The sequence below is a fragment of the Jaculus jaculus genome, chromosome 10 (genome assembly GCF_020740685.1).
Source record: "Jaculus jaculus isolate mJacJac1 chromosome 10, mJacJac1.mat.Y.cur, whole genome shotgun sequence".
In the NCBI taxonomy this organism is placed as follows: domain Eukaryota; kingdom Metazoa; phylum Chordata; class Mammalia; order Rodentia; family Dipodidae; genus Jaculus; species Jaculus jaculus.
In genome coordinates, this window is record NC_059111.1 from 1,115,441 (window position 1) to 1,130,486 (window position 15,046).

General features: G+C 48.5%; 1 protein-coding gene across 2 annotated transcripts in view; it reads right to left on the bottom strand.

Annotated features, from left to right (window-relative positions):
* Nucleotides 1–15,046, bottom strand: part of Myo5c (myosin VC) — a 92,154-nt gene that overhangs the window by 27,787 nt on the left and 49,321 nt on the right. For both annotated transcript variants that reach the window (XM_045161098.1, XM_004662479.2), the window contains 10 exons: nucleotides 13,953–14,087; nucleotides 12,922–13,019; nucleotides 11,835–11,921; nucleotides 10,166–10,277; nucleotides 9,209–9,420; nucleotides 7,451–7,616; nucleotides 5,529–5,675; nucleotides 2,965–3,129; nucleotides 1,898–1,991; nucleotides 105–168 (listed from right to left, as the gene is read on the bottom strand). In XM_045161098.1, coding sequence (XP_045017033.1) covers nucleotides 105–168; nucleotides 1,898–1,991; nucleotides 2,965–3,129; nucleotides 5,529–5,675; nucleotides 7,451–7,616; nucleotides 9,209–9,420; nucleotides 10,166–10,277; nucleotides 11,835–11,921; nucleotides 12,922–13,019; nucleotides 13,953–14,087 — 1,280 coding nt within the window. The remainder of the gene's footprint in view (nucleotides 1–104; nucleotides 169–1,897; nucleotides 1,992–2,964; nucleotides 3,130–5,528; nucleotides 5,676–7,450; nucleotides 7,617–9,208; nucleotides 9,421–10,165; nucleotides 10,278–11,834; nucleotides 11,922–12,921; nucleotides 13,020–13,952; nucleotides 14,088–15,046) is intronic.

A 15,046-nucleotide genomic window follows, 5' to 3' on the forward strand; every position in this document is an offset into this window, starting at 1 on the left:
TCTCCTGTACCTATGATATGCTCCTTGCAGGCTGAGAAACAAGATGGAAACTAGCAGAGGGAGAGAGAAGGAAGTGGGAGCTCTGAGGTAAATGGATCTCATACATTCTTTGTCTTTCCTCTTTTTGAACATCATTGAAGAGCTGCTTGGTGAGGTCATCCATTTTGTCTGTCAACAGAAAAGGGTGAAATATGTGTGTCAAACCAATGCCTTGATTGTCTCATGCCACACTTAAGACAGTGAGATCGTCAGATGCATCGTGCAGTATTCTTACTAATGGGACTTAAGGAGAGAGGGAGTGTTGTGTGTGTATAGGCCAGAGGACAATCTCTGGCATCGTCCCTTCATTGCTGCCACCTTTTTGGAGTCTGGGCCTGGAGGTCACTGAGTGGGCTAGACTACTCTGGATAGTGCATGACCTTCAGAAGTCTTCCTGTCTTAGCCTCCCCAGCACTGGGAATACAAGTGTGGGCCACAGCACTGACTTACGTGAGCTCTGGGGACTGAACGCAGGTCCTTATACTTTCAAGGCAAGCACTTTTCTCAGCTCTCTCTAGCCTCTTATATGTCATTTAAAAAAAATAAACTAGACAGGTAGGTGAGGGGTTTTCAAAATAATAATTCTGTCAAAATTATTTCCTCAAACATGTCACTGGTGCTAAATATATAATTTTCAAGTTACATTTCTTGAAATTTAAATTTCTGTGGAAAATTACCCTTAACAAGTTAGAAAAACCCTCAAAACAACCATCCAAGATGAGTATTATAATAAAATCATGGAAGTGGGGAAGGCTCTGGGTTCCTCCCTGATCCCTAACCTTTTCTGCTCACTGACACTTTCTTAGAACCCAAGGCCTATGCCACCACCTCATGCAGAAAGGACTCAGCACACCACCAGCTTAGTCTTCTCCCATGCTCTGCTCTGAGCCCCAGGCTCAGCACACCTACAGCTCCGACATGTTGGACCTGAGGAACCCAGGTATGAACCCTCCAGTCCCTGCTGCCCATGTTGGAGCTTGAGGAAAAGACCGCCGTATGAGACAATGAAGTGTGGCAAGCTATATTTCTATTGCCTTTTCTGGGATTCAACAAGGCCTCCTAATTCAGACTGGAGCTGAAAGCTATGGGTGGATGGAGCTCAGCTTAGGTAGTGCTCCACACCCCTAAAGGAAAGAGATGCCTAATGGTGCCATGGTCTTCCCTTCATTCGGGACAATGGCAGAGACCCTGGGTGTAACTTAGAATGAGGAGCTGAAATCCTCAGTTATCTGCACATCCTGGAGACCAGTGAGGGTCACCGCATCAGTGCACATCAGGGTTGCCATGGAGTCGTAAAAACACAAACATGTGACCCCACCACCACCTGGACACGCATGTGTGTGTAAGCATGCATGTGTATGTCACCCCACACCACAAGCACTATAAACCCATACTCACACCACATACTACATGCCTACACACTATACACACATTCATACCCCCCCCCCACACACTATGTAATCAAACACCACACATACACCAACACATACCCACATCATACCAACATAAACTCAGACCACACACACATTCACATATACCATACATACACCACACACACACACCAACACTGATCACTGACACATTTCTGATGCTAATGTTTCAAGGCACACATGCATGCACACACTTCCTGATGCAAAAACCTCAGGTTGCATTCCCACCATCTGCTCAGGGAAGGGTGAGGAGGTCCTGAGGTGCAAGCAGGCATAGCTGTTCAGTTGACAGGTCCACCAGGGGAGTGACCACCAACTAAACGTACTCATTCCCTGTGAAGCAAAACTGTCCTTGCAGATATCAGAGACCTTGGGCCTGGCCTCTCTGTGTGCTGAGTGGCCGATCAGTGAGCCCAGGCCAGCTTTACCTTTTAGCTCCTGGGTCGTCTCTCGAAGCTTCTGCTCTGTTTCTTCCTTTTGTGCTGCCAGCTCTGAGTTTTGCTTCTGAAGCTTGGCTAGTTTCTAGCAAAGGGAAGGAATACCAGAAGGCCATTTTGAAGTCTTGGTTGGAAAGCTGTGTGCTTTTCAGTTGCTTTTGCTCTGTTCAGCTGTCTATAGGTATAGCCTACTTCCCAGCTGTGGAAAGGAGCTGCCATTGGATTCGTATGGAGGGCCTCAAGGCAACTTCAAAGCAGACACCAGTCTTTACCTCCCTAACCACGGCTGACACCAGAAGGAACCAAGTCTAAGGTCTCCTCCGTGTGAAGGAAGTGCCTATGTTTCCCAGTGCTCCTGGACAACCAAGGGCACCAGGTCACAGGCAGGCAGAGGAATGCCCTCTAGGGCTCATGGCTACTGGCGTGGACACCGCAGGCCTTTGGAAGGTGCAAGAGAGCAGATGACAACAGGGACTATTCCCTTAGAAATGAGAAGATGCTACAATGGGCCTCTTTATGCTTGTGTGGCCTATGGTGGGCACTAAGTCATTTAACATGCCAAAACTCTGCTGGTTACTGTCTGCCATTTCTATTTTGCATATGAGGGAAGTAAGTTCAGTGAGGGTCAATGACTTGGCAAGGCTGCCCAGCCAGCTAGCAGCAAAAGCAAGACGGCGATCCAGGATGTGGGGTTTGGGTCTATTGTTCTCTTCATTAAAAATCTTCCCAAGCCTTGTCTCACAGTTCAGGAGAAGGGGTCTCCAAGGCACACCCAGATGGACCAGCAGAAGAGACTGAAACAGATAGCCAGCGCTCCTGGGGCCTTGTGTTGGAGTTCAAAGGGGGACAGGGAGAGAACCCGATCGGTTCCCTTATCTTCCACTGCCTAGCCCTGAACTCCAGTCCTCTGGTGTCCCTTCCCTATAAGAGTGGCTCTCCTTGTGGAAGTCACTATCAAAGCTGCTGTACTGCAGAGCCCTGCTTTGCAAGAGCCACAGGAGAAACCCGTCTCATCCACAGGAGAGGAAGGCAGACCCCCACCCTTGTGGCGCCCTGACCTCCTCCACCGCATCCCTGTATCTCTTGCTCTTCTCTTCGTAGTTGAGCCTGTGGGTGGATGCTCTCTCCAGCTCGGCTTCTAGCTTCTGAACCTTCTCCATGTCGCTGGCCCGCACAGCAGCCAGGCTGGTCAGCTTCTCCACCAGCCCGTGGTTCTCTCTGCCCTAGAGAGAAGAGACTCAGAGGGTCAGAGGTCCACCTGACAGAAAGCAGTCACCTCATTCACTCCTCTCACTCTACAGGCAGCATCTTCTTGCACTGACCACATTTGCCATGAATGACACTTACTAGAGCTGAGTGAGGCAGTCACCTCCCTGCGGAGCAACTCTCGTCCTGTGTAGCCACCTTCTCCTGGGGCTCTAGGATAGCCTTAGGACTAGGGCTGAATTATGGTCGCCCTCAAAAATCATCTGCTTGGTGCCAGATGTGGTGGCGCACGCCTTTAATCCCAGCACTTGGGAGGCAAAGGTAGGAGGATCGCCATGTGTTTGAGGCTACCCTGAGACTCCATAGTGAATTCCAGGTCAGCCTGGGCTAGAGTGAGACCCTACTTCAAAGAAACCAAATCATCTGCTGGGCTGAGGAGATGGCTCAGTCAGTAAAGTGCTTGCCTTGCAAACATGAGGACCCGAGTTCAATCCCCAGAGCCCATGTCAAAATGTCAGGTGGGGTGGTATGCACTTGTAATCTCAGAACTGGGGAGACAGACAGGAGGATCTCTTGCTAATAGGTAGTCTAACCTACTTGGCAAGTTCCAGGCCAGTGAGAGACCCTGTTTCAAAACAAAAGGTGGACAGCGTTCCCTAAGGAACAACATCAAAGGTTGTCTTCAGGCATCCACATGCACACGCACACACATATACGCACACGCATACACACATGCCCACACACACACACACACACACACACACACACACATCTTACATTGCATCCTCATCTGTGGACCTAATGTGAACATATTTGAAGACAAGACCTTCATAGAGGTAACTCAGATATTGGGAGGCCATTGGGGAGGGCCTCAGGGCACAAAAGCTGGTGGGTTCAAAGAAGAGGCAGTGAGGAAAGACACACAGGGAAGGTCAGGTCCAGAAAGAAGACTGGAAGGAGGTCTGTAAGCCCGCTGATTCCTTGATCTGGGATGATCAACCTCCAGAAGTAAGAGGCTGAACTTCCACCATGTAAGCCATGGCTCCAGGGAGCCTTGTTACAGCAGCCCTCACAAACCCCAACACCTTGCTGCAGAAGCGTTGGGGCTCCCACCAGGTGCCAAGCCTGCTGGGCCATGTGTAAGCCACGTCACATGCAGACATTTTCTCCTAACCCTGCCCCTGTGAGCATGTGGGCTTCTCCCCCCAAATGAGCAAGTCTGCAGCTAGACACCGTGAAGCTCACTGACACGTACCAACATGGCTGCTTCTGGGTTCCCAAGGGGCGTGCTTGGCTTGCAGACAGTGTCCTTACGCATTAGAGAAAGCCTCAACAGGCACACATGCTTTTGTGGGTGGAGTGAGACTGGATTTCCACCCTACTTGCCCTCTTGGGCAGGTGCTGTTGTGTAGAGAACTACCCACGCAACCAGTGTGCTTCTGCTCTAGCTCAGGTGTCTGTGAACACTGCTCAAACCTCCTACTAATGCCTACATCTTAAAATAATGCTTACTTTCGAGGTGTGCGTGTTTGTGTGTGCACATCCGTAAGAGGAGCAGAGGACAGCTTTGGATAGTGTTCCTTGGGAATAGCACCCACTTTGTTTGAGACAGGGTCTCTCATTGCCGTGAACCATGCCAAGTAGGCTAGGCTCTCCAGGGAGGCCCAGGCACCCATCTGTCTTGCTTCCCTGGTACTTGTATCACAAGTATGCACCACCATGACTGAATTTTGTATGTGGGTTCTGGGGACCAAACTCAGGTCCTTGTGCTTTTAAATCTAGCACTTTACTGACTGAGGTGTCTCCCCAGACCTTGTTTTGTTTTAAGACAGGGTCTTGCTATGTAGCCCAGGCCAGCTTCAAGCTCGTGTTCCTCCTGCCCCAGGCTCCTAAGTGCTGAGATTGAAGGCATATGCCAGTGCATCTGACTGGGTAGAAATCCTAATAGCAGAGCTAAGGATCTAATCCAGAACAAGATGACTGTTAGGAAAGGAACATGGGGGGCTGCAGAGATGGCTTAGTGGTTAAGGTGCTTTCCTGCAAAGCCAAAAGACCCAGGTTCTATTCCCCAGGACCCACATAAAGCCAGATGCACAAAGTGGCTCATGTGTCTGGAGTTCATTTGCAGTGGCTGCAGGCCCTGGTGTGCCCATTTTCTTTCTGTCTATCTGCCTCTCTCTCTCTTAAATAAATAAATTTTTTTTTAAAGGCAGGTAGAGGGGCTGGAGAGACGGCTCAGGGGTTAAAAGTGCTTGCATGAAAAGCCTGCTGGCCTAGGTTCAATTCCCCAGCCACCTACATAAAGTCAGATGGGCATTTGTTTGCAGTGGCAAGAGACCCTGTTGTGCGTGTGCACACACATGCATACACACAAATTTAAAAAGAGGAGATGGAAAGACGTGTCATGAATACCTACTTGATCCTCCAGCTTTTTCTGCAGACGCTGGACCCTGTAGGTCAGCTGAATGTTGAGCACGAACCGTCGGATGCTCTGGAACCTCCGCCTGGCCAGCCATGCTCGTGCATGCTTCTGCAGGATCACGGCCTTGTGGTCCTGCAACATCTTCAAAACAAGGTCTCGAACTCACAAAGTGGCACCCCAGAGAATTTAGGAGCTGGGATCCAAATTGGAATTACCACTTTCATTAAATCTACTCATAGCATTTATTGTGCAGCTATTTCTTACAAATTGAAACATCCCCTTCTGCCGTAAGACTCAGGAGAAATTTATTTTTTAAAATTTTTATTAGCATTTTTCATGATTATAAAAAAATATCCCATGGTAATTCCTCCCCCCCCCACTTTCCCCTTTGAAATTCCATTCTCCATCATATTACCTCCCCATCACAATCATTGTACTTACATATATATAATATCAACCTATTAAGTACCCTCCTCCCTTCCTTTCTCTTCCCTTTATGTATCCTTTTTAACTTACTGGCCTCTGCTACTAAGTATTTTCATTCTCATGCAGAAGCCCAATCATCTGTAGCTAGGATCCACATATGAGAGAGAACATGTGGCGCTTGGCTTTCTGGGCCTGGGTTATCAGGAGAAATTTATGAGAGTGAGGAAGCTCAGAAAGTTACAAGACTCATGTGGCTCCTCCTTAAGGGTTGTGTAATCAGCAAACACCTGCTGGGGAGAAGACTCTTCAGTGGACCTGTCTGCAAGTTGGACAGGGAACTCCAGGAACAAAGCTTTCACTAGTTGCCACTCATGTTGGGAGTGCCATTTTGGGGATGTAGCTGAATGAGTCACTTATGTTCCTGTAGGGAAGCCCTTACTCATGTTTGAGGAAGGGTCTCACTCTAGTATAGCTGACCTGGGATCCACTATGTAGTCTCACGCTGGCCTTGTACTCACGGTGATCCTCCTACTTCTGCCTCTCTAATGATGGGATTAAAGGCATGCACCACCACACCCAGCTCAAAAAAAAAAAAAGTATTTTTTGAGGTAGTGTCTCGCTCTAGTCCAAGCTGACCTGGAATTCACTGTGTAGTCTCACGTTGGCTTTGAATTCATAGCAATCCTCCTACCTCTGCCTCCTGAGTGCTGAGATTAAAGGCATGCACTATTACACCTGGCCAAAACCAAAATTTTTATGAAATATAAAATGTCAGGTGGCCTTCATCCATCTCTTTTTTTTTTAAATTTATTTATTTATTTATTTGAGAGTGACAGACACAGAGAGAAAGACAGATAGAGGGAGAGAGAGAGAATGGGCGTGCCAGGGCTTCCAGCCTCTGCAAACGAACTCCAGACGCGTGCGCCCCCTTGTGAATCTGGCTAACGTGGGACCTGGGGAACCGAGCCTCGAACCGGGGTCCTTAGGCTTCACAGGCAAGTGCTCAACCGCTAAGCCATCTCTCCAGCCCCATCCATCTCTTTTTAAAAATGTATTATTTATTTGCAAGGAGAGATTGAGAGAGAGAGAGAGAGAGAGAGAGAGAGAGAGAGAGAGAGAATGGGTGTTCCAGGGCCTCTTGCCAGTGCAAATGAACCCCAGGTGCATCTGCTACTTTGTGCCTCTGACTTTATGTGGGTACTAGGAATTGAACCTGGGCTGTCAGGGTTTGCAAGCAAGCCCCTTAAGTTAATGAGCCAACTCTCCAGCCTTTCAATTATATCTCTCATCAACTCCAGTGGTGGATGGTACAGCTCCCAAAGCAGGCCCACCACACAAAACAGGACTTTCCTGCCACCAACCCACCATGACCTGCTCTGCCCAGACACAAAACACTCAACCCTCATAGTGCAGATGGGTGTGAACCGCTCCTCTCGTGCCAGAGCCTCTGCCATCAAGGATGGTCTTTGTGCAGAAAAAGTATGCCATACCTTCTGATATCTCCTCCTTGCCAGGAAGCCCCGGGTGTAGGCCTGGATGGTGATGGTAGCCACCCGGATCAGCTGGTATAGACTGCGGACCAGGTGTCCACGGCAGTGTCTCTGGATGACGATGGCTGCCCAGGCTTGCTTCAAGGCTGCTGCGGTGATGGCTTTCCTTGGGAAGAAGAGGCAGAGTCAATGGGCTGTCCAGAGCCGTGGCTTCCTGCCAGACCTCAGGGGTGGGCCACACCTTCTTCTTGGGGAACATCCTGGTGTCTTCTCTCTCTACTCACTGAACTGCAAGTGATTTGTACTAAGGCTGCTCCAAGCCAGTTCCATGTTACCCTGATCCAAATGTGGGTCAGTATTGAGGAACCTAGTGGGACCTTCCCATATGGGGCATGTGCCCACAGGGACCAGGACAATGAGATGGTGCCCCTGACATCGTATTTCTTCATTTGTTCATTCATTCATTCAGGAACTCATGCTGGAGACTATCAATCAGGAGTTTAGTCAGAGGACCAGATGTGCTGCCATTGAGGCTAAAACAAAGTGAATCTATCTTGTAATATTTTGTTTGTTTGTTTATTTTTTGAGGTAGGGTCTCACTCTGGTCCAGGCTGACCTGTAATTAACTATATAGTCTCAGGGTGGCCTCGAACTCTCAGCGATCCTCCTACCTCTGCCTCCCAAGTGCTGGGATTAAAGGTGTGCGCCATCACGCCCTGTTATCTTGTAATATTTCTTAGAACAGCCGCGATGGTTCGGATATACCATGAGTGTGGGCCCCAAGAGTTCATGTACTGGAAGCTTGGTCCTTGTGTGATGTAGGATATGGTAGGGACTTTAGGAAGTGGCCTTAGTAGGAGACAGTTATGTTATTGGGGATGCTGCTCTCTGAATTTTATTTAATTTGGGGGGATATGGGTTGCTGCATAGTTCTGGCTTGACTAGTATTCACTATATAGCCCAAACTAGCCTCAAACATCATAATTCTCCTGACTTGGCTGCCTGAGTGCTGAACTTGTAGGCATACACCTGGTGAGAGTGGGTTTGCCTAAAGCAAGGCATTCTGTAGTCTCAGTCCCTTTTGCACCTGCATATTTCTGTCCCATTTCTCTGCAGTGCGTACAGGACCCCATCAGAAGCCAAACCAATGTGACTGGACTTTCTGCCTCCAAAACTATCACGTAAACCAACCTCTTTTCTTTAAATAGTACTCAGCTTTGGGCCTTTTGTGATACCAAGGGAAAACAGAATAATACAGCCACTGACATGTCCCAACAGCAGTACTCAATGACTACTGCAGTGACCAGAAACTCCTAAAAGCCTCAAGTCCTTATTATCCGGCTTTTCACGGAAAAGTGTGTCAACCCCCGACTGAAAGACTGGAGGAAAACACAGAGTTCTTTCCTTCAGAATATATGAGCCTATGAGGCAGACATTTCTAGGTGGCCAAGACCAAGCAAAAATAAATAACTAAATATTTCTCTATCTTACAGCATAAGGGAGATGAATAATTCTGCATGGGGAGAGCTGGCAGACCTGGAACTACCTGTTTCCCAGAGACACCAGGCAGACCCAGAACTACCTATTCTCCAGGAACATACCCTTCTCATATTCAGGCTCTGGCCAGCCAGTGGGGACCTCCTAATCCTGTACTCCAGAGGACAGGAGGAAGGCTCTTGTTCTCTACCGCCCCTCCTCCTGGAAGTATCAGGAAAGAAAGCTCTACAATTCCAGTCACTGTCTGTGGTTCCAACACACCTCACTGTTTGCTGACCCCGGGAGTACCGCTGGATTACCACAGCAGCGCGCCTCTCTCGGAGGAACTTTCTCCTCTGGAGCCAGCCCCGGACATGCTTTTGGATTATAATACAACCTTGCCTCAGTTTATCCAATCGAAGTTTCTCTAAATAAGCCACTTGTCCTGCTCTAAAGAAAATTTTGGTTTTACCAAACTGGTACTGATGAGAATCCTGGAAGAGAAAAAAATAATAAAATCAGAAACAAAACCTGCCAGGTTGGACAGCATGTTTGGAAAAGACATTCAGAGACTCGAAGATTCCCAAATCATTGATAGCTACTTTGACATAAAGCAGAATCATGGGATTGTGATCGAGAGACTTCTACTTTGAAATGCTGGTGAAAAGACCGAGACGTAAGTGGGAAAGAGTGTAAGCCCACTCAGTGACTCTGTCAGGCTGTCGGAGGACATCAGTCTCCCTCACATGGCCTCCACACAGGAAGAAAAGACCCTAGAGAAGTTTTGTTTTCCATCTTGATTGATTTGTGTTCATCATTCTCTTTCCCAACCATCATCCTACTTCTTTTCCATCCTCACTCACTGCATTAGCAGTAATCTAAATCCATGCTGAATGCCTCATCTAGAGTCTACACAACTTGGTCATCACCTGAGCTGATCATGCCTATGGCCCAGGTCCATGGAGGACTGGATCAGATCCTGGGAGAATGAAGCAGGGGAGTGCTGGTGGAAGCCAAGGTTCAAACTCAGGTCCCTGAAAGAGATGCTGTCAGGAGATGGTGCCCCAGTGAGCATGTGTGCTCTGTTCCCCTCAACATACAAATGCTCAGGACATAGCTTCTTTCTGCTCAGCCATTCACGACAACTACAATCCTGAGTCTCGGCAACCACAAAGAAACACATGTGAGAGACACATTTTTGAGAAGAACCAGAGATTCCAAGAGGTGAGGGAGACCCACCTGGATGAGCCTGTGCAAGACCACCTTGCATACTTCCCTCTTGTCACCTAAGCAGAGCTCCTGTTGGGTCATGAGGATGCTGTAGCGACTGTAAAACTCGATGTATGTCCACCTGGAAAGTCAAAGAGTGATCTTTGCAGGTGTGCCAGGGAGGAGGCTCTTCACTAGCAGACTCTGCCATCCCTCCTGTCCCTGCTGCCATGGGGCTCAGTGGTAAAACCTCTTTGCTGATGATGGTCTTGACATGAGCCCCTCCCCTGGAAGACCACCAAGACCACCCCTGCACATGTGTCTGCTCCTGCACTGCTTTAGTCAACACTCCACCCCATGGAGCCTCCTCCTCAGCTCCTGTTCTATGGAGGCAACAGGGGCCTCACTGGCAGTTGGGATGAGGACTGGGGTTCTGATGAAATGTCCCCCAAAGACTCACATGTTGAAGACTTGGTCTCCAATGCAATGTTCAGAGGTGGGGAGTTTCTGAAAATTATTGGCTCCTAATCAATGATTAATCCTTTGATGGAGTCATAATTTGATGGCTGTGACAGTTAAATCTCTATTGTCAATTTGATTTGATCAAATAACAGACATGCCTCTTGAGTAGGTTTGTGAGGTTGTTTCCAGGACTGATTGAGGGGTAAGACCCTCCCCCAAAGTGCATAGCCCTTCCAGTGGCAGTAGACAGACGGGAAAGTCGTGCTTTGCCTGCCCGCCTTCACCCCTGCTGGTATGTGCGACTATTCTGTTGCTACCATCCTTTGCTGACATCAGGACAGGGCCTCCTCAGCCTTCCAGTATGGACAGAAGACCAGCAGCTCTCTGGAATCCTCCAGCTGTTAGTGCTAGACTGGAACTGCCGAGGCCTCCAGCCTCAAAAACTGAGCAGCTACCAGGCCCTCGGCCTCTCTAGTCTATAGGCAGCCATTGTTGAAATGCCCAGTCTTTACTGAGTAAACTAACCTGATAAATCCCTTCTGTAATATCTACTCTATCAGCTCTGTTCCTCTAGAGAACCCTGACCCATACAGATTTTGGTACCAGGAGTGGGGTGGAAATGAAACTGGTATCCTCCACTGTCACACTAGTGACCCACTGGCAAATTTTTGCCATTCCTATGAACTTATATTGTGTTTGCCCAGAAGTCTTGGTTCCAGAGTGAAGAGTGCTTCAACCAGGAGGCAGAACTAACATTCCAGGAAACAGAGGGAAATCAGGAGGTGGGGCCTTGTTGGAGGCAACAGGTCACTGGGGCGGGGTGTACCTTTGAGAGACATGTCTTTTCCCTGGTGGTCTTGTCTGCCTCTTGTCCATCATGAGGTGAGCCACTTTGCTCTACCATGTGCTCCTTGCCATGACACTCTGCCTCCTCCTGCCACAGTCCCCAAAGCCATAGAGCCAAGTGACCACAGCCTGAAACTTCTGAAACTGTGAGCCAAAATAAACCCTTCCTCCCTTATGCTGTTTCCTTAAGAACTTGATCATGAATGCAACAGGTAACTAAGATGGCCCATTTCTCTTCTTCTGTTCTTCCCAGATGACAGTGGGAGCAATCCTGAGTACGCCATACACAAGACTGAAGCACTTGGACAAACACGGCAGCTACCCACACCCTTGCTTCTCAGCACATACCTGAAGCAGGCACCTTCCCCTAAGACCAGGGCACAGGATGTACCTGGATGGGTAGCTCTGGGCGCTGATATGAATCGTTTCTAAAACACCACAGGCTCGCAGCTGCTGGACAATTCTTTTGGAGTCAAACCTTAAAGAAACAATTTTATAATGTCAAGGCATCACAGCTGATGGGCATGCTCAAGCAGGTGCAGCAGGGAAGCCAGCCAGCTCCAGGTCAGCAAGCTCCAGCCCTGCTATGTCTTACTATCCCTCCACCTCAACACACATGCTGTGCCAGGCACACTGCAGGCACTTAGGATGTATCCGTGGAATGTCCAGAAGCAGCTCAGAGTGAAGTAGTCCAGAGGCTCAGATGTGGGGCCGGAGGTAACAGGGGTCTTATGGAGGGAAAAGGCTTTGGGTTGACCTGCCAATGACAATCTCAAGTAGAACCAAGTGCACACCCATTCAGGTTCTAACACCTGCTTAATGTAGGACTATCCTTCACACAACACCTGGAAGTGGCCTTTGGGCTTAAGTCTAGCCCTGCTGGTGACATACAGACACACCACCACTGTCTCTTTGAGCTGTAATAGGTTAAATAAAAGGACCTCATGCTCATAGGATCAGGGCTTCTGCCTTGGGGCACCTGAGAACAAGTCTGATGGCTCATGCTACATGAGAATGCAATTGATGTCTACCAGTCATCCTCTAGAATAGCTACGAATTTGGCCCAAGACAATTCCCACAATTGTAAAGTTACTTAAAATGGGATTTTTTTTTCTGGTAACTTGATTGTGTGATCCTCGACAATGAACTTTGTAGAAAGAGAGAAATGAATGGTATCAGATGGCTGAACACGTCTGGATGGATGGGTGTGCACTTTCCTGTCCAAGCATGCACATGTGCACTATGGGGTGCATGATCTTCAACACTAATGAAGACTTTAAGTCCAGCCCTTTGCTTAGCCCTAAAGATGAGGTGGCATGGCCATAGGGGTTGTGCTAAAATATAGAAAGGGCATCATTGTTTTGAATTGTTAAAAAACCCAGAAGAGAGTAATGCTTGCAGGGACTCTTAGCAAACTCCAGCATTGTGACTGAAACTGCTCTGGCAGCGCGTTGTCTGTGAGGCAGAAGAAAACTCACTCGAATGGCAGCTTCTCATCATTTGGCTTGATGCACCGCACATAGTGGGGCGTGGTGGCGTTGAGGGTCTCCATGAGCAAGTACAGAGAGCTGCGGAACTAGCAAGCATGGACAGAGGTCAGACATTCTGCAGTGGCTAACTTAGGTCAAGGTCAATGAAGCTCTCAACAAGAAGAGTTAGCTTCATGCAGAAACACCTGCTGGGACAGGTTTCGGAGCACAGCTGCAGTGGACTAGCCTGGCCTACTGCTCTGTTCAGCACTCCCAAGCAGCAGTTCACTAGGAACCATGTCCCCATGCAAAGGAGTGGTGGCTCCACGATGTCTGCATTGGAGCTGGGGGTATGACAATGGTGGACATACTGCATTTTCAGGTATACCTGATTGGAAGGGCCCACTGTTCAGAGTCAGGCCTAAAATATAGGTCCCAATATGTCAGGAGAATAGGGACTTGGAGAGGGCTACATCAAGATGGCAACAGGATGACTGGAAACCTTCCCAACGTTAGCTACACATAATAACAGAACATGTGCAGAAAAAGTCTATGATATACAAAGGTGAGACGTGCGTGCTATGTAAATGACTTATAAAGGGCAATGAGGCTTGTGCCCTGCATTTATTTTGGGTGTATGTCTTTCCCAGCTCACTAGTCCACACCCATTTCTCTCTCTCTCTTTTTGTTTTTTTTTTTGATGTAGGGTCTCACTCTAGCCCAGGCCGACATGAACTCACTATGTAGTCTCAGGGTGGCCTTGAACTCACAGCAATCCTCCTACCTCTGCCTCCTGAGTGCTGGGATTAAAGGAGTGCACCACCATGCCCAGCTTCTTTTCTCTTCCTTAATAAACTGTCTCTATTTCTGTTACCTTACTATATGTCTCTGGTACAATTCCTTGTTCCAGGACATGAGAACCTGAAACCCTGGTGGGTAGTGGGTACTCTCCAAACTCGCTCCCTTCTTCAGCTCCACCAGGAGTGTCTGGCTTCCTGGAGCCTGGCCCACCCATGGCCCCTCACCCTCCGTGTCTGCACCTTGTTTCCAACTGAGGTCCGCAAATGCTTGCTGTTTGGCTTGATGACTTGCTTTGCAGATTTAACTGTGATCATTGCGCCATAGGGGGAAGAAGGGACTGGGCTTTCTTGAAAAAAACTGGCACAGAGATGAAACTGGAAGGAAGAGAGAGGATTTCAGAGTCGCAGATTCACAGTCACAGCAGCCATCTAAACAGGTAGCTGTAGAGTGACAACCTTGGCCAGCATCTACAGAGGAAGCTCAGTTGTATAGAAAGACCCTCCTCAGTTGTGAAGGCCATGGCTGTCCTGGGACAGAGAGGATAGCTGACGATTTGTGGGCATGTGCACATCGCTTGAAGAGTGGAGACATTTACCGTGTGCCTGGCTCAGGGGGCCCCCTGCCCCCTCACACTGTCCCTGCAGATCTAAGCCCTACTCACAAATCAAGGCTCTTAAAATGTGTTCCAGTTCACAACACTGTCTCTGCATGAGATTAGTCCCTGTCATCATTGTTTTTGTTTGTTTTGTTTTGAGGCAGGGTCTTGCTATGTAGCCCAGGCTGGCTTCAAACTTGCTATAAAGACCAGGCTGGCCTTGAACTTGCATTGATTCTTTTGCCTCTGCCTCTTGTCTTAAGGCTTTTTTTTTTTTTTTTTTTCCTGAGGTAGGGTTTCGTTCTAGCCCAGGCTGACCTGGAATTCACTCTGTAGTGTCAGGGTGGCCTTGAACTCATGGTGACCCTCCTACTTCTGCCTCCCAAATGCTAGGAATAAAGATGTGTGCCACCATGCCTGGCTGTCTTAAGGCATTTCACTTTCTGCTCTGCATCAGTTACTTCTTTAAATGTTTGTGTTCTGTTAGAGGGACCTCGTTTTTTGTTCTTTTAAAATGATAGGGATAGCTGGGGCTGGAGAGATAGCTTAGTGGTTAAGCGCTTGCCTGTAAGGACCCTGGTTCAAGGCTCGATTCCCCAGGACCCACGTGAGCCAGATGCACAAGGGGGTGCACATGTCTGGAATTCATTTGAAGTGGCTGGAGGCCCTGGTGCACCCATTCTCTCCCTCTCTCTCTCTCTGCCTCTTTCTCTTTCTGTCTGTCGCTCTCAAATAAAT